At 33.3% G+C, this 18,216-nt stretch overlaps 10 protein-coding genes and 2 non-coding genes across 12 annotated transcripts; 7 read left to right on the top strand and 5 right to left on the bottom strand.

Moving 5' to 3' along the window:
• Positions 1–43: 43 nt before the first annotated feature.
• On the top strand, positions 44–115 carry VICG_02255. The gene has a single exon. It is a non-coding gene; the product is annotated as a tRNA-Asp (tRNA).
• A 229-nt stretch (positions 116–344) lies between these two features.
• Positions 345–1,742, top strand: VICG_00349 (uncharacterized protein; the record flags this gene model as incomplete). Its single annotated transcript, XM_007603740.1, has 1 exon — positions 345–1,742. The coding sequence occupies one exon, from the start codon at positions 345–347 to the stop codon at positions 1,740–1,742; it is 1,398 nt and encodes a 465-aa protein (XP_007603802.1).
• A 443-nt stretch (positions 1,743–2,185) lies between these two features.
• VICG_00348 (uncharacterized protein) lies at positions 2,186–2,773 on the bottom strand (the record flags this gene model as incomplete). The annotated part of the gene is made up of 1 exon (XM_007603739.1): positions 2,186–2,773. One exon carries the CDS (start codon positions 2,771–2,773, stop codon positions 2,186–2,188), a length of 588 nt encoding a protein of 195 aa, XP_007603801.1.
• A 26-nt stretch (positions 2,774–2,799) lies between these two features.
• On the bottom strand, positions 2,800–2,883 carry VICG_02254. Its single transcript has one exon. It is a non-coding gene; the product is annotated as a tRNA-Leu (tRNA).
• A 142-nt stretch (positions 2,884–3,025) lies between these two features.
• On the bottom strand, positions 3,026–3,934 carry VICG_00347 (uncharacterized protein; the record flags this gene model as incomplete). The annotated part of the gene is made up of 1 exon (XM_007603738.1): positions 3,026–3,934. One exon carries the CDS (start codon positions 3,932–3,934, stop codon positions 3,026–3,028), a length of 909 nt encoding a protein of 302 aa, XP_007603800.1.
• A 281-nt stretch (positions 3,935–4,215) lies between these two features.
• On the top strand, positions 4,216–4,578 carry VICG_00346 (uncharacterized protein; the record flags this gene model as incomplete). The annotated part of the gene is made up of 1 exon (XM_007603737.1): positions 4,216–4,578. One exon carries the CDS (start codon positions 4,216–4,218, stop codon positions 4,576–4,578), a length of 363 nt encoding a protein of 120 aa, XP_007603799.1.
• Positions 4,579–4,815: 237 nt separating this feature from the next.
• Positions 4,816–5,943, top strand: VICG_00345 (uncharacterized protein; the record flags this gene model as incomplete). Its single annotated transcript, XM_007603736.1, has 1 exon — positions 4,816–5,943. The coding sequence occupies one exon, from the start codon at positions 4,816–4,818 to the stop codon at positions 5,941–5,943; it is 1,128 nt and encodes a 375-aa protein (XP_007603798.1).
• A 1,208-nt stretch (positions 5,944–7,151) lies between these two features.
• Positions 7,152–7,670, top strand: VICG_00344 (uncharacterized protein; the record flags this gene model as incomplete). The annotated part of the gene is made up of 1 exon (XM_007603735.1): positions 7,152–7,670. One exon carries the CDS (start codon positions 7,152–7,154, stop codon positions 7,668–7,670), a length of 519 nt encoding a protein of 172 aa, XP_007603797.1.
• Positions 7,671–8,056: 386 nt separating this feature from the next.
• Positions 8,057–8,797, top strand: VICG_00343 (uncharacterized protein; the record flags this gene model as incomplete). The annotated part of the gene is made up of 1 exon (XM_007603734.1): positions 8,057–8,797. One exon carries the CDS (start codon positions 8,057–8,059, stop codon positions 8,795–8,797), a length of 741 nt encoding a protein of 246 aa, XP_007603796.1.
• Positions 8,798–8,912: 115 nt separating this feature from the next.
• VICG_00342 (uncharacterized protein) lies at positions 8,913–15,191 on the bottom strand (the record flags this gene model as incomplete). The annotated part of the gene is made up of 1 exon (XM_007603733.1): positions 8,913–15,191. The coding sequence occupies one exon, from the start codon at positions 15,189–15,191 to the stop codon at positions 8,913–8,915; it is 6,279 nt and encodes a 2,092-aa protein (XP_007603795.1).
• A 552-nt stretch (positions 15,192–15,743) lies between these two features.
• VICG_00341 (uncharacterized protein) lies at positions 15,744–16,097 on the top strand (the record flags this gene model as incomplete). Its single annotated transcript, XM_007603732.1, has 1 exon — positions 15,744–16,097. The coding sequence occupies one exon, from the start codon at positions 15,744–15,746 to the stop codon at positions 16,095–16,097; it is 354 nt and encodes a 117-aa protein (XP_007603794.1).
• Positions 16,098–16,241: 144 nt separating this feature from the next.
• Positions 16,242–17,681, bottom strand: VICG_00340 (uncharacterized protein; the record flags this gene model as incomplete). Its single annotated transcript, XM_007603731.1, has 1 exon — positions 16,242–17,681. The coding sequence occupies one exon, from the start codon at positions 17,679–17,681 to the stop codon at positions 16,242–16,244; it is 1,440 nt and encodes a 479-aa protein (XP_007603793.1).
• Positions 17,682–18,216: the final 535 nt, after the last annotated feature.

Raw genomic sequence — 18,216 nt, 5'->3', positions numbered from 1 at the left:
CAAGTATTGAATCATACTAGTAGGCTTTGTTTCTTACTTATTATCTCCGATGGTGCAGTGGTTAACATATCAGCCTGTCACGCTGGGGACCCGAGTTCAATTCTCGGTCGGAGAGCATTGTTTTTGTATCTCCCCATATCCACTAATTATCATTGCTCTACTTTTCAATATTTCCAGGCTTTTTGTTCCTCCACCTATTTTAAAGCAAAAATGCTTGGGTTGGCAAATACTCATACAATCCCAAATAGAAGTACTGTTTCGTGCTAACTAACATTCCAATTATTTTCCCTCTTTATTTATAATATATGTCAGACAATATAATTTTTGGATTAGTCCTACCCCAAATGGGATGGGTGTATTTCTTATTGCTTCTACATTCGATTTACACAATCTACTATGTCGTATTCATCGTGCATCGGCCAATAATCTATTCTAGGCATCAAAGCATCATAAAACTAGCGTCTAGGGTAGTTTGCCCCATGTTTCTGCTTCCATTTGGTACTATCAACTCGCTATATCAAATTATTAGAAAAGTTGAAATAACGAAATATGCCGTGAGGAAGCAGGTACTTCTTGAGGTTGACTATGATTCAACGATACTGTTGGAAATATTTGAGCCATTATTATATAGTTCTAAGAAGAAGTCAAGGCCATTATTCATATTCCTCGGTATTATCTTCGAGACCTCTTCCAGAAACATTTTCTCAGTGGTAAATATCACCTTATCTCTACTAAGATGGGTGATTGTGAGCTCTTTTAGGATTTGCTATGCCATTGGCAGTGAATGCCTCCGCACTCCTCGTAAAAATTCAAAATGTAAAGTACGACATATCTCAGAAGAAAGAAAAGTAACTGATGAGAAACTTCCTGGTTCAAACGATTCAGGAGACGATAGCCGCCGTCAAAATAATGTTTTACACATTCAACAAGTTGATCCACTGCATGCCGGTCACAAATACAATAGTGTTGAAGAAAATGTACTGTTGGTGCACGGACTGAATGGAACGTCAAGAAGCACGTACATTAAAGGAATGGCAAATGAATTTCTTGAGAGGAACTGCAGAGTATTCTGTTTTAACGTCAGGGGTGCACTTCTTCCATCAACTTCCAACACTTTCAACCATATTGGGCTTGTGTCTGATATAGAAAAGACAGTTGAGTACATTCTTGATAACTATAGTGGCTCCCTTTCATTGGTGGGATTTTCCATGGGAGCAAATTGGATTGCAATGTATCTAGGCAATCACCCTGAAAGTGATCGTATCAAGATGGGCATTGGGGTGTGCTGTCCGTTTGATTTTGGCACTCTAAGACGTCACTTCTGCCAGACATTTTATGGTAAATTCCTAAATTTTTGTATGGCTAAAAATTACAAAAAATATATCAGCAGATCAATGAAATCACCAATATATTTGGACCATTGCAAATATTTGGAAGACATTGACAAGGAGCTATTACAAACAGTATTTAAGTTCAATACATTGGAGGAGTTTTATGATAAAAGTAGCTGTATAAGTGTTATTGATAACATATCAGTCCCGATGCTTTTTCTGAGTGCATCAGATGATCCTATAATCCCCAGATGGGTTATTCCCTCTGAAAAGTATAAAAATAACCAAAATCTCAGTTTTCTAATTTTGAGTGGAGGGCATTTGGGATTCTTTGCAAATAGGTCAAAGACCAATGCAGAGACGCTGGTCGGAAAATACTTTGATGTTATCAATGGATTGTCAGCATATTAAAGACTGTTATGGCTAGAATTAGTGATCACAGGCTAAAATAAATATGTTAACGATCATTTGCAGACTGTATTTTATTAAGTTAACAAATAGGCATTTAATGAGCTAGCTAATCTTAAATTAATGCCGTTGTTCTTTTCTTGGGTGTTCTTTTGTAGTACCTCATCTTTAAGACCTTATCTGTGATCTTTTCACACTGGGTTTAGAATTGGTTCTTTTGACTGGTTCAAAGGTGTTTGAAAATATTACATTATGGGTATTTCTAATTTTAAGCATAATTTAACTTTGTTGACAAAATGGCATTCTAATAGCTAAGTAAATCTAACTGAAAACTACACTTTTAATTAAACCTTTTTAGAATCAGTTGGTTATTGAAAGATCTATCAATAGCTTGACAGGTCTTTTCTTATGAATTCTTCTGTTTTTCATCATTGCAAATAGTCAATCTACTTTTTTATATTGTTTTTCCTCAGTTCGTTCTCGATCATTTTTCTATAACACTCTTCCGCCTCCTCAACTGTGCTTTGTGTATTGTTAAAATTCCACATTTTAACAATTTTATCCTCACATTCTTTAAATATCAAATTGGCATTTCCAAACTGCTCATATTCCCTATTTATTCGGTTTATCAAGCCCTTCAATTCGCTAACACTTTTAAGACTTATTCCTTTGCTTCTCTTGTTGACTGTTGTTGGGACAATCCTGGAATTTAACAATTTTTTGTAGATTTTTTCACCATCGAACTGATCAATTAAAATAAGATTCTTGTCACTTACCGTTGAGTCGTTACTTTTTGGATCGGCTATTGTTATAAATTGCTGTCCATTTTTCCTTGCTAGACAGAAAATTTCATAGCGTTCTGGCTTGGTCAAGTTCGGTACAACATACAGTTTATTTTCATCCAAAGCAGCCATGGTGGAACGTGTGTGTTTGAATGCCTCCTGCATTATTTTCGTATCAAACTTGTCTTTGAAAAATAGTTGGATTTCTGGTATGAATCTCTCGGCATTTCCAATAAGAACAATGACAGGCATGGGCCAAAAAGACACTGGAGTGTAAATGACAGAAACGGGATTCGAACCCGCGCCCTCATAGGAGGACCACAACCTGAATGTGGCGCCTTAGACCACTCGGCCATCCTGTCTTAAGAATGGGCATTTCCTTTACTAAGCTATTACTATTTAGGATAAAATCTGATCAAATAGCTTACAGTTTGGTGGTGTCTGGTAAATCTATTTACAATCTGATTTTACTGCTGATTAAAAATAGTTAGATAAATACAGTATTTAATTGATTGAGCTGCGGCTTAAAATTGAAAAGACTGGGAAATGTTCAAAGCTCATCTTTGAATACCTTGACAATATCCTTGAATAATTTAGCTTGAATTCTTTGGCTTTATCCTTTAAAAGTATAAAATCTCTTTGTAGATTATCGTTTACAGTGCCGTGGTTGTGGAATGTTGTCTTGCGCAACCCAATATTGTTTTTGTCTTGATCAATAAGGTTTTTCATGTCCCTTTTAACTAGCTTTCTTAATTCTTCACTCATTGTATTGATTGTTCCTACTACAAACACGGGGAAATCTTTGAATTTTGAATTTTCCAAGTTGTGAATAATGTTGTATACCTGTGAGTCAATAACCTTTGGATCTGTACTTGGAAGATCCACATTGATGACTGTGTATATTTTTTGTATGAGCTTATCATAGAACACAACCACACACGCATAGGCCTGGTTTTTATACTTTTCTGGTTCAATTATACTTTCTTTAATCTTTATTAATGAATTTGAATCGTAGAAAATAGGCATTACTTCCAACTTGTTTGTCCTTATTTCTTTAAATAGGGCATCTGTGCATGCAACTTCATAGTGCTCACTTGCTTCTTTTTGTACTCCTGAAAGCACAGACTGGGTAAGTCCCTGAAGTGCAAATACAGCTGGATGATGCAGATCAATCAATGCTAAAATGCCATTTTTTTGATTTTTCTCAACAATATCACTCTCAACATGCGTGTTCAATGTCATTAAGGCTATTTCTCCGAAGTGATTCTTATCCTCAGTGTAGTAATGCCTATGCACAAATCCAGAGTGTTCTTGATATTTTTTATTCTCAGGGTCTACAGCAAAATCGTAGACACTCGGTGCGAAATATTTAAAAGCATGTGATATTCCACTAAAAATAATCAGAAACAGCATATTCGCAGATTGTTGCAATTATTCATATAAAATATGAAACACGTTTGGGCTTGAGTAAAACTTTGAAAGATGTGACTGGTGTATTAAAAGTCAAAGATTTTGAATTTTGCATATTACATATCATATTCATTGTGTAGAGTATAAAACATTAACCAATTTGTAGCACAGACCCTGGGCTGTTTGCTAGTAAGATATTTACCACAGTTATACTTTCCTGGCAATTAGCACCGCATTTCTTGCTTGTATGCGCACTTTCTCAATGAAAAATTTTTCAGCCCTCAATGAACCAAGGAATCTGCTCTTTTAGCGGATACGTCGTCCCAAAGGGAAGTGGTGTAAGTAAAGTGGGAAATGATGGAAAGATTACCTTTACACGATCAAGAAAGGAGCGCACCCTTGTTGATCTGAAAATTTCTGCTCGTGACTGCAAATGGACACAGTCTTCAAGAGCCTTCTTCAAGAAGACTAATAAGTCAGTTAAAGAACAAAATGACTTCGTCCACATTACCAAAATTGTTAGAGGATTCACTCTTGTTCCAAAGCTCCTTGTTGCGCAGACGCCAAAGACTGAAAATAAGACCAAGCCTGTTGAATATACCAAAAAGACTCAGAAAGTCAATTTGAATTCCAACTTGAGAAAATAAATTGAATGCCTAAAATTTATGGATTTGTGTTGTTTACTGTCTGCATTCTTACTAGCTAAGCACAGAAGTGCTATTTACAATCCTGCCATTGTTATAAAACTTAACAAGGGGTTTTAGTCGATTGTTTGTCCATTAATAATGATACAACCCATGTTGTGCAATTTACCCTTTGAATAATGTAGTTTGTTTATGTTTTAGCTTGTGTTGTTTACTTTGTTGCTTTATCTCCTTCCCCATATGAGTCACTCTTCATTACACAGTGTCTATACTGCTCTAGTTTTGGCTCTTTCCACATCATCTTTTGGCTTGAGTCTTACATCGGCTAACTCCTTTGAAAGCATACTCAAAAACGAATCTCTCTTCACTCTTGCTGTTGCTCTAGTGTACTTTGGTGCTTTGTTTTCTAATTTCTTCATAAGAACTATTCATGGCTCAGATAAAGTGAAGCTTGTAATTGCAAACATTCTTTTTGTTCTGGGATATTCTCTTCCATTCCTGGGCTTTGATTTTAATATTCTTGCTGTCTCCCGATTTATCATTGGCACGGCCTTTGGCATTGTAAATGCCATAGTTCCATTATACATTTCCAATATATCACCCCAAAAAGCCAAAACATTCCTAACAACCCTAAACAGTGCTGGCTGTAGTTTGGGGATAGCACTGGGTCATTATTTAAATGTCTCGTTTGATTCTCATGCAATTCTCAGATATATCATCCTATTTACGGCTGTTCAAACTTTTCTTCTCATATTTATCTTGCCAAACAAAGCTGGGCAAACCCATTTTTTTAATTCCTGTACTAACCTTTTTGAAAATCAAAAAGCCTTAAAAGCACTTTTAATAGCCTTGTCCTTACACATTTCTCAACAACTCTCAGGCATAAACTACATGACTATTTTTACGAATCGTTTATTTACAGACAAACATGCATCAGTAAAGTTTAATTCAATTGCTACTGCTGTAATATTTCTTTCAGGCTACATTTTGAATACGCTTGGTAAGCGCACTGCCTTAATGTTCAGTGTCGCCTGTGTAATTGGATCAATGCTACTCATTCAATTTAGGGTCTTGGATGGGCTGTCTGTTATTATTTATTTTATTGGATTTAACAGTGGATTAAGCTCAATACCTTGGACTTGCCTGGATGAATTATTTGAAGAATCAGCCTTGGATTTTGGGTCCTGGTTTGCTATATCAACAAACTATTTAATGGCCTTTCTAATGACTTACGGCGTGTCCCTTCTTACTAAGTTTTTAGGCAACTATCACTTTTACTTTTACATTGTTTCAATGTCAATAGCCTCTTTGGTATTGTGGATAGTGTACAAGCCAGAATCCATGCTCAAAACACCACAGTTAGAGTAACAACTACAAATCAATGCTTTAACATCAACAAAGCAAACGCTGAATACAAAATAAATACATCAATTGTTTATTTTAGTATCTCAGCTGTTAATTCCTACCTGTCTATTAAAGTATTCTTCAACTTTACCGTTGTGCAATAAATAGTTTTGTTGATTAAACATTTATTTATGCCTTCTCTTTTAAAATTTTTACTATGAAATGAAACAGCTGCTTTAAAATCAAAGCATGAAAGAACAAGAAAATCAAATAAAAGAGTTTATTTGGCATGGCAACTTGCATCGAACTTTTTCTATAAAGAACAAATATCAAACCCCACAACAAACTCATCTTAGCTTTTACTTTTTAGGAACAAAATTTTTATGTAGAACTATGAAAATGTATGGAGTTTAACCAAACCAATCTTTATTACTTTTTGGTAAAATTGGTATAGCCTTTGAACAGACAGCTTTACATGTAATATCACTCTTGAACAATGTAGTGTTACCCAAATAGAATTGGCACTGCCCACTAAGCACCTTTTGCGTACAATGTGCAGGCTCATTTAAGCGAGTCAGCGTTCCCAACGTATTTCTTTTGCCTTGGCCATAGGCCATGTTTGATATGGCGTGATCTTACATTATGCATTTGTTTTTATGCACCTACCCAGTCATTTTTTGAGTCCCAATTCCTCTAATATAAAATAACAGATCAGCACAGCCTAACTTTGTAAAAGAGTAAAATCATATGGATTTGTTAAGTATAAACAATAAAGTATAATAAACATAATAGGAGTTGCTTTGTGTCATTAGTTCTCTAACTTTCATTTTCCAATGTGCCTGCCTTTAATGAGTAGTGCTCATTTGTTCCAGTTTTATTTGGAATACAACTTGGCTTACTTTCGTCTAAATATAGTGTGTAGTCTTAGGCCTGGCCTGCTTTTCTATTTTGACAACTTGACATGGTTTTAGTCTTATTTGTATGAATGTTGGTCACTGTCTTTTTTGCATGCTTAAACTTATTTATTCTCTATGCTACTCATCAGTCTACTCTTTGTTTTCCAGCTATCAAAATTTTCCAAAATCCTTTTTTATAAACAAAATATAAACGGCAGTTCAACAATACGCACAAATTAAATACATCCCTTTTTATTCCTTATATTCAACTGTGCCTGAGCTTACTCTCAACTTACTTTACTATTCTACGATTTCCAACGAGGCCAGTATTAGCCCATGAGGCAGTACAGTAGTCTCATGGATAAAATTTCAAGAGAAACAACGGAGCCATTTTCAGTCTGTTATGGCCCATTTGAATTACTAGAAAGCGACGTTTCAACTAAAGTGAATAGCAAAGCCATTGAAGTATATGATTTTTCCGTTGTAAAAATCAGTCTTTCCGAAAAGATTGATTTTGGAGATGAATCATTAGATTCTAGTCTAAAAAGAGATGATGACTCCTCATATTATTCATATGAAAGAGACTTAATAGCTTCGGACAATTCCTCCAAGTTTTCCTCTGGAAGAAATTTTCCTTGTCCCTATAAAGACTGCAGGAAAATATATACAAGCTCATACGGGCTAAAATATCACATGGATCATGGTCATACTGCAGAAAAGAACAATGAAAAAAGGCCTTATATTTGTACAATTGATAACTGTGGAAAGACATATAAGAATAATAATGGCCTCAAATATCATGTTCTGCATGCTCACAAAGGGCACATTTTTAACGAATCTGACTATTTTATGTAATATTAAATTTTGAACAAGAAAGTTTTTGCAATATATCATGCCAGTTAATAGTGTTATTCTTAGCACGGCTTGTTGAAATTCTTAGATAAATGCTTGAATACTAAGCTTCCAATGAGCTTTGCCTGAACTCTTTTGGTTTGAACGTGGCCAGCTCCAACAAGGGCATTTGTTTTATTTGCAGTCTATGACTATTTGCATTTGATCATTTTTAAATTAATCAAAATGTCAATGTCTTACTTTTAGCTATGCATGTAGTATATCGGTAAATAACATTAACAGACATTCAATATACTTTATAAAATACCTTTCATGTATAAATTCTCTCGTATGTTCCATCCCAACACGCATTTAATTACATTCAAAGTTTCGGTTTAATTATATCCCCTATGTCTTCTATCTTAAAATTAGAGAACAAGCCGTACTTTGTTTCTTTACTCAAGATTTTCTCACAAAAATCACAAATAACAATGGAAATAGACCAAAATGTTTTCAAAATATCTTCACTTGACTCTCCCCATATTTACCTTTCCTTTGAAAACAGTCTATATAAGATTGACGTGCCCATTGAATTTACAATACGCGTGGATGAGCTTTTGAAGAATATTGAGATACTTGACAGTAGTTTAATTATACTTGATACATCATTTAAAATTGTCTCCTTTACAGGATGCAATGACGATTTCAATAACATAGCGCCTATTGATAAGGACTTAAGTGTTGAAGGTCTAAATAGAATATACTTTTCATTTGTAGAGATTCCCTTCGTCACTCCCATTAAATCCCATTATGTCCAAAAAGAGATTTATAGTACCAAGGCCATAATTGATAAGGAATGCATTAAAAATTTCATTAGTGGAAATGTGACGTATCACTGTGAAAATAATAAACTATACATAGAGAAATACACAGTAGAAATGAATGAACGGTTAGAAGTTGATGCAGAGTTTTTAGTTTCAGGGTATCTCAATTTTTATTGTTCCAATGAGTGGATAGGGCATGCACTTAGTTTCTATGAACTAATTAATACTGTTATGCTCTGTTTTTCTGATGGATTGATGAGTATAAGGTTTATACTCAAGGACTATACAAGTTCATATTTGGAAATACAAGTAAGGGCGTTAGAATGAGGAAAGGTCAAGTTAGGAATCACTTCAATGTTAACCAATAATTTGAATAGCTTAAAACAATGATCTTTTGTTAAAACCATATTTTGAATCATTTATACTGCATTTAATCATAAAGCTATAGCACTGTTGCATACGTCATCCACAGTTTTCCAAAAATCTTATCAAAGTTTAATTCTTCAACCGTATTAATGCAAAACTCCTTTGAAACATAACAGCATGACTTATCAGTCTTTAAAATCAAAAGATCATTTCCAGTAAACACTGCTTTGTAAACTATTGCAAAGCCATCTTCATTAGAAGACACTACGTTTTTTTCAAGCTTAATTTTGGTGCAGGAGTACTTTTGTAAATCAAAGAGTAATTTATAAGAATCGTTCTGTACTACAAACAGTTTTTCTGTCATAAACATTTCATCTTCTTTAAGGAGATTGACAGTTTCATCGTACAATATTTCCTTTCTGAATAGCTCTACTTGTAAATCATTTTTCTGTAGCCCATTGATTATAAATGATTTTCCCATTGTTTTTTTATCCTTGGTTATTCTAAGTAGTTTTCCATTCAATATGTCAATATCAAATCGAGTCTTTTTGTACATAAAGCTCAATACTTCTTTTACACCATTCTCATCCATTTTCTTAATTGAACTTAGAAATCCTGCCCTCTTTTTAGGATTTAATGCATCGTGCACATTATCAAAATTAAAAAGCATTTCCTCAGCTGGACTCTTTGATGATAATAGCCTTTCAATATTCTTAATTGAAAATTTGCTATTTAAGTATGTTTCCGGCACCAAAGTAAAAGAGAATTTTCCTGGAGTAAAGCATATTTCATACAATGCCAAGGGTATTGGCATTGTATCAGGAACATTTCCCTTGAATTTCTTTCTTAGCTTCTCCTTTTCATCTGTTAACATTTCTAAGTAATCCAATAATTCATTGTTCTTCCACTTTTTTTGTCCGCCACTCTCTGTTTCTTTCTTTATGCATGGCAGCTTTTCTAAAAATCTAAGGTTTTCATTTGAATATAAAATATTGATTAGAAAATCCCTTAGAGTATCTTTGTAATACTCGGCAGAGCACACTCCTTTGTTTTTCAAGCATGGAATGATTGCTTTACCTTCTTTAACAAACTCAATATCATCATTTTCATCAAGCATTCCACTAATAATCAAACAGAACCTTTTACAAATCTTTGATATTTTGTACATTTCATTAGACTTTAAAAGTGCCTTCTCTCTAAGAAGCATGCTCTTCTTTATGAGTGAAAAATCTAAAGGGAGAAGACAGAGAATCTTAAATAATACATTATTCGAATTGGGTATTGCCACTCTCAACAATTCCTGAATGGTAGCATCTTTCATGGCTTTGTTTAGATTTGTCAATAAATTAATTATGTTATCAATCTGATCTAATCTAAACAATCCTGAAAGAATTATCAAATTAAATAGATCTTTGAATATATCTTTTCTTTTAAAATCCAAAGATTCAACAAAGGATTCGTAATTACTTCTATCACAATGTATTGTAATGCTTTCACAATCAAGCCTATTTTCATAAAACTCTCTAATCTGTTTATCCTCTGCAAGACTACTCTTCAGTGAGGATGACTCTTCATGATATGAAAGGTAGATTTTTGAATTAAAAATAAAATTACTGGTTCCATTTTTTATAATTCCTCTTTTCATCATACTTTTAAGCTTATATGAATCTCCACAAAGTGCCAAAATTCCATTAAAATTTTTACACTCACAAATTTTAGACATTTTCAACGCTTCCTTATTCTTTAGAATTTCAGTGTATTTTGAAATGACACCTTTCAGTTCAAGTTTTAGGTTGGAATCATCTTCAAAGTTATGACAGAACAAATCCTCTTCGGTTTTAGTCTGAGTTTTATCCATGAGTATGCGAATATCACTCACATAATTCTCGTAGATGGACAGATACTCTTCTGAAAATGGTATGTTTCTTGGAGTTTCTCGAGTTTTAACGCCTGCTCCAAGAAGAAGAAATCTCTTCCACCTGGGCTGCTCTTGAATTTCCTTCATTGTACAGTTGTGACATTCACAGAAATTAATACCTGACAAATCAAAGGTTGATCTACGATAGAGATGGCCTATTGCTTTAGTAGAATAATATGAAGGGGAGCGTTCCATAAAATCAGGATATTCCGTAGGAATTAAATCCTCAGGAATGGAGGTAATATGCCCTGTCTTTACATAATCAATATTCTTATTGAATATATCAGAAAGTCTAAGAGACTTCTCATTAAATATGGAGAATTTATCGGACATGGCTAGATATGAATGAGCTATTTGTCCGAGTTGATAGAACTTCATGTGACGAATATAGAAATTGACAATATCAGAGAGAAGTACTTTATCTTTTATAAGTGCACATGTGTTAATATAGTTATATGGCTTGAATGTCGCCTTTGGTATTAATGCTTTACACCAGGAAACTAAGAAGATGTCACCATCGAGATCGGATCCTGAGCATTGATTGAATATTGGTCTACTACCCTTTTTTGAAAACACAATTACGTTCTTTAGATAATGAAGCTTGGGTGCATCAACACATTTAACCACTCTAATATCGCCTGGGTGCATTACTGGATTCTTAGCAACGATACAGTAGCAGTTAGGTACTATATACGAGCCGTAATCTTTTAAATTTTCCATGCTTTCATCTACATCTTTCTGAAACATACAAAATATCTGATCCTCTTCTAGAATACCTAGTTCATCTAACACTCCTATTGCACTCCTTCCCTGTCCAATCAATATTTTTGATTTTGTGTTTAGTTCTTCAAATACTTTGGATAAAATTGGTGACTGTAACTTCCTATAAAAAGGTAAGTCAGTAGAAATGTTCATTGTAGTATTAACATATTTCTTTATAAATAATGTAAAGTCTTGACTCAGCTTTGAAAGCATGTTTTGAATGTACTTATCCTGTAAATCAATAAATATTTGTATTGGAACGCCAAGCCCTTCGAGTATTAGAATGATCTGTCTGTTTAAATAGAAGCTGCTCGATTTGGAGACAGCAATGATTTCAAGTGTACGATATGAAGAATCAAACTTATTCATACTCTTTCTTACAATTAAATCTGGTGTACCTAACTGCTTAAACGAGGCGACTATCTGATGAAAACTATTAACTGCATCATTAGATGATGTATTACTGTATAATAGGCTGTTGATATTAGAGTATTTACCATAGCCTCTAACAATGTTTGAATTCACAGTAAGCCACTCTTCAAAGTTTTTCTGCTCATCCATCCATGGATGTACTGCTATCACTCCTTTATACCCTCCAAATCTTATTTGAAAGGCACTCGGAATAAAACCCAGTCCGAGAATGTTACTGATATTATGTGCCCATTTTTTTGTTATTAGCCCAATACCATCTGTAAAACAGTAAGAATTTTTTTGAATATCATCCACTTCAACAAAATCGTTGAACGGATACGTGGGAGTAGTGGAACTTAAAGCCAATCCAATTCTAATCGCATACTTGCCTATATTCTTGATTTTATGAAAATTTCCGATCCATGATTTAATGTAGTCTGCACCTATCACCATGTCGTCATGCTCATAGGGAGTAATAAACCAGGAACCGTGTATCTTTAACTGAGAGGTAGTCATGGCCAGAAAGAAGTACTTTCTTAACCCGATTACAAATCCATTAAGCATCACTCTTCGAAAATAATCATATACACCATCCGTATTCTTAGCGAGATCAGCCATGAATCTATCTTTTCCATTTTCTTCACGAATTACTACCTTGCAGAATTTGTCCGGATCGAAGTTGTTCAACACTCTATTTGACTCAGAAGTGGTTTCATAGTTAAATATTACACTAAGCGGTGTTAAAATAGCTATTCTTATCATAACTCTATTCTTATTGCCCACTATGCTATTCTTTACATCTTTTGTGCCAATGTTTACTCTAAAATTTATCGGCCTAAATCGAGTATTCAACGTTCTATCCAAGCTTTCACAATATTTTGGAAGATATTGAGAGGATATATACTCAAGGTCAGAGTTGGTAATCTTGGAGAGTAGAAACCTACCTTTCCTTGATATTAAACACGCCATAGGATAGAAGAAGCTAAAGTCATATTCATAAAATCTCTCTAGGATATTTTTCAATGATATTGTAGATGTCATTCTAACGAGATCTGTAGCTACAATCCTTGCAGGGTATTCAAAAAGTATTTTGAGAAGAGTATTCCTCCAGCAGTTCTTTAGAATAATACTTAACTGTTCACTTCTACTACCATTTTCGAGACTGTCAAGTCGTACTTCCTTAACAGAAAATAGAAAATCATTTATAGAACCTACAGGCAAGTCTTGGAAACATGGAATGGCTATTCTTAGATCAAATCGCTCTTCGTGATCATTGAAATTATCAATTGCTAGTCTTCTCCACTCAAGTGTAGAGAAAAATGCACACTTTTCAGAAATATCAGTAGAATTTAATATGTTAGAAGCAATTTCGTTTGAATGTTCAGTTGTATACACTCTTGGTCTATTTCTCAGGCAAAATGAAACAATTATATACTCTTTTGTAATCTCTTGCTGGTCGATTAATGCTAGATATTCCTTTATTACTGTTCCAACTTCATCATCATTTTCAAAAGCTCCCTGAATTTTTTCATTTTTAGTGCTAAAATTTTTAGTTTTTAATATTTTACTCCTACCTGTTCCTCTTTTATAGGAAAGTAGAATAAAATCCTCAACATCCTCTGTCTCAATTTCAAGCATAAGGTTCCTTTCTGATGAAAAGCTGTAGAAGATTAGCCTTTTATCCGAAAGCACAAAATATCCATTACTGTGAATTACCTTTGAGTTACATAGAGACTTTAAAGAAGTAATAGTGCAAAGTTCAATGCTATCACTAAAAAGTATCAATTGTTGCTTGCTTGTAGATAGTCTAGGAATGATAATGGGCTCCTTTATTATATTAAAGAGATTAAAGCACGTAACTATCTTTCCAATAGAGCATCTGGCTGTTATAAATGTCTTAGAATCTACCTTATCAACTGACAAGATAAAGTCCTTTCCTTTAATGCAATCTTTAATAGAATCAATGCTCTCTGAAAGGACTTCAAACTTGTAGGATTTTGTAGATTTATCAATGTGAGTGGCGTGGTTGCTCTGGGCTTTTTTCAGATACTGAGAATATATTTTTCCGATGTTCGAATCATCCACAATCATAGTCTTAAGGCTTATTTTCATAGATTCAGGAACCATGAATATCTTAAAATCTTGAGTAGTAAAAAGACGAAAGTCAAAAAAAATGATATTACAGGATATTTCTCTATTCATTTGAATATCTCTTGTTGAGTGAATATTTAAGGAAATTTTTGATTGATTTAGAATTCTATCTGAAATGTAAAATCTTGAACTATTTGAAAGACCTTTCTTGATAGCTTGATAAATCTGCATTCTCCTATTTTTAATTAAATGCTTATTAATATGATCCTCTCTATGCGTGGGCTTAGAAATAAGCATAATTAGTTCATAAATTATGTATTCATCAATGTCACTGTCAAAATATATTAAAATATTAGAGCCTTTTGAAAATTCTAGAATTTTTATAAGACATTGAATTTTTCCAGATATGGCCTTTTCCTCTTTTAAAATATATTTTGCATTTTCATTCAAATCATATTCATCTTCAAAGAGTAGATAATGAAAGATGTCTCTTTGAATTAAAAACTGAGCCAATTCTTGGTCAGTTCTGTTAAATTGAACAATTACTTTCATCAGAGCATTTCTTTGATTTTCACTGTCATCAAAATAGAAGAAACTAGCATTTTCCATTATTGACTTGTAGGCTGATTTCATTACAAAAATATTATTCACGTAACAGCAGAGAGGCTTGCTGCACTCTTCTAAGTATGAAATAAATAGACTAGGACTATCTGTAATATAAAACTTTAGAATGCTATTTACAACTATTTGATCTGAAATGGTCTGGTTTATCTCTTCACTATCTTTTACGTCTTCAAAAATAAATGTATAATTCCCTTTTGTAATGCTTAAATTCTTCAAATGTCTGGATTGTTCTAAAAATTCATTATATGACATAATGAAAGTAGTTTGTTTACTTTCCTCGAGCATTTGTTCAGTAAGATTTGTCTTTAAGTGAGCTATGCTAGTGTTTTGTCTAATATCACTATTAATACTGTTTGTAACAACTATATTGGCATGTGAATATGTTAACCATTCATTCAGAAGCTGTGTTCTAATATCTTTTGAGGGAATGTATAGTAGATGGTCCCGCATGAGAATTCTTCTTATGTAATCCAATGGGATGGGTGGTATGTCTTGAAGTCTGTTGAGTATTTCAACCGTAAAGCTATCTCTCAATCCATTCTTGTCCATGGGTTAAAATTTCATTGATTGTAAAATTGAAGAACAAAAGACTTTCCTTACTTTAAATAGAATTTGAGTGTCAATTTTATGGATATTTTAATGTAAAATTAAACCTTTCATTAAATTAATATTGTATTTGTTACTGTATTAATTCTTGCTCTCATGTTTGCCTTATTAAATTTTTGGAAGGAGGATTCATCACTAACTATCACTACTAATTACTAGTGTTAAGCAAAGAGTTTAATCAATCAACTCCTTGCTTAAATTATTATATTTGTTAACCTCGCCCCTTTAAGGGAAAAATTGAAAGAAAGCTAGTTAAAAAGATAAAATGTAAAAAAAAGCTCATTTATTTGACTGGTTAAGCATCTTTTTCATGATAAGCGGTCTCAACCCAATTTTTACATCCGCTTTTTAAATTACTTGTAATTTTCCTCTGATTCGTTGTTTTTTATTAGCTCTTAATACAATCTAAATGTAAACATTAACTACTGTGCTTTTCTATAAGTTTCTCTTGCAGATCCATTTAATACTATTTTCTAATCTTTTTTTGACACTCCCATGGAAGATGAACTGTTGAAGCGAATCAAAGAACTGGAGGATGAAAATACTTTTCTAAATGAGAGACTTAGGACCTTGGAGAAGGTTAGAACACCTCTCAGCACAATTCCAGTTCAAAAACAGCCTGCCCCAAGCACTGTTTCCATGCAACAGCCTGTCCACGACTTGGAAGTCGACAACTCCCTGCTGTACTATTTGAAATCCATTCTGGGATACAGCATAAAATATAACAAAAATACCATCGTTCTAAAATCAGTCTATGCTTTAGTGCTGAAGACACCTTTGAAATTGTGGTTCAGGACAATAAACTACTCCTCAAAGACACAGTCTATCTCAGAGAATGGAGTGAGTTAGTTAGTGTTTATATTAAAAATGGAAGATCGTACTGTGCATTCTTTGCTGCAGTGACTCTTGAATTGTACAATAGAAAAACCTTTGGCAGTTAATTCAAACTAAAAATAAATAAATGGATTAAATATTTAGTGTTAGACTAAAAGTTTATTTGCTTGATAATGTTAATAAAAGCTCTACGATTTTAAAATTATCAATATTAAAGAAAATATTCTCATTTTTGGACAATACTGGAATTTTAGAAAGAAAATCCGACAATAAATCAGTTGTAGATATTTGAAGATCTAAAAATTCAAACGAATGCATCATAGATTCATAAATACCTTGAGATCCTGAGCTTTTAATCTTAAAGTATGTAAGCGGAACAGCAGGTAATACATCACTTTCTTTCTGCTTCTGTACAAGAAGATTTTTATAATCTTCAAGCTCTCCATGAAGAAATTCATATTCAATCATCATATCCCACATTCTTTCGGTTTTTTTTAATTTCTTGAATAACAATCTAACGTTATCCTCATCACCAGCCTTTAGGAACATTTGAAAAAATTGTTCGTTGAGGGTAGGATTGTCGTTATACTTCTCTATTCCTTCCATAAATGTCTGATATGCTCCTTCTCTACTTCCTCCTAAGTAGAATTCGACAGTTGCAACATAAATGAAGACGTATGGGCCTGCTTTGCTTTTAATTTCAGAAAATCTTCGTCTGAATGATTCTATGCCTTCGTTTTTAGAAATCCAGTTGAGATAATTTATCAACATTAACTCACTGTTGTGTTTGTCTTCAAAATCAAAATATAGTTTATTGTATTGAAAAGAGTACCAAAGTTTCAAAAAAGTACTATCTGTTTTAAAGTCTAATTTATCTTTGGCAATATCTTTTAGGTAGAATGAAAAGAGAAATGTTAGTGGTTCTGAACCTGGATATTTACTGAGGTAGAAGGTAAATAAAAAGGTCAATCGGGTTTCATATTCCTTCTGTTGTAAGCTCAATGGATTTTCCAATTCGATATCAAAAATTTTAAAAAATGCATTTGATTGAATGTATGGTACAAGTCTCTGATAAGTGTTAAATGCTAACATAAATGTGGGATGTATTTGATCAATAAACGTCTTTGCTGTACTTTTGTCAACCTTAATCTCCCACTTTTCATACTCACTCCACAGCAGTCCAAGGTTATGCATTGGTACAAATGAACGATGGTAAATTTTCCTGATCATATCTGTCTGTGTATTATTCTCGTCATTCAGCTCTATTTGATTGATATATTCATGAATAAATTCGTAAGAAACATAAGATCCTTCAAAGTGACTAAAAACAAAAGCATATACATCAACCAAGTTGACTTTTTTAGTCGAAAATTTTTTAACATACTCAATATAAAGATTCCAGAAGCTTACATCGAAAGATTTCTTCAAAAACTTAGCAAATAGTTTTTCTAACTCTTTATTTTCTCCATTTTTATACAGCTCTGAAGCTTGACTGAATATATTTGGATTTCTGGTGTGATGTTGGTGTGTAATGGAGTTGTATTGTAGGCTGGTACTTTGGTTTTGTATTGTATGCGGCATGGTTTGATTTTGTTGCATGTTGGGGTAAATTTTTGAAGGAGGAATAAAGCTTTAAGAAAATTGCTAAAAATGAAAGTATGTTGGAAGAATAAATTTAAAAATCTCATTTTGGATAGTTTAATGTATAAGAGTATTTTGCAAATAATACTGATGTAAAAATTCAAAGAAATTTTTAAATAAACATTAAGCACCAGGCTCTGTTGAATAAATGTGTACATTGTAGTGAGTTTACATTCATTCCTTTGTTATTCCATGCTGAGCATACCAGCATGAATCAATGTCTCATCGACTCTTCTACCATAAAAATTTGTTCCTTTGTTTATTCCAATTAATATTCAATATGAATAAGCGTGTTTAAGCGTATATTATTTACAAATCAAATCAAAACATATAAATACAAAATCGAACCTTGTCCCATGCATTTATTACTAGTCCTCATCTCGCTTGTCTCCGCCGAGTACAGAAGAATGAGATTTGGCGACTGCTGTGTCTACTCATCCGAGAGCGACTACTCCTGGTCTTCCAGCTGTGCATGTCCGTCGGAGAGCGACTC

Source organism: Vittaforma corneae (assembly GCF_000231115.1).
Source record: "Vittaforma corneae ATCC 50505 unplaced genomic scaffold supercont1.2, whole genome shotgun sequence".
NCBI classification, from domain to species: Eukaryota; Fungi; Microsporidia; family Nosematidae; genus Vittaforma; species Vittaforma corneae.
This window is presented reverse-complemented; position numbering and strand designations above follow the sequence as displayed.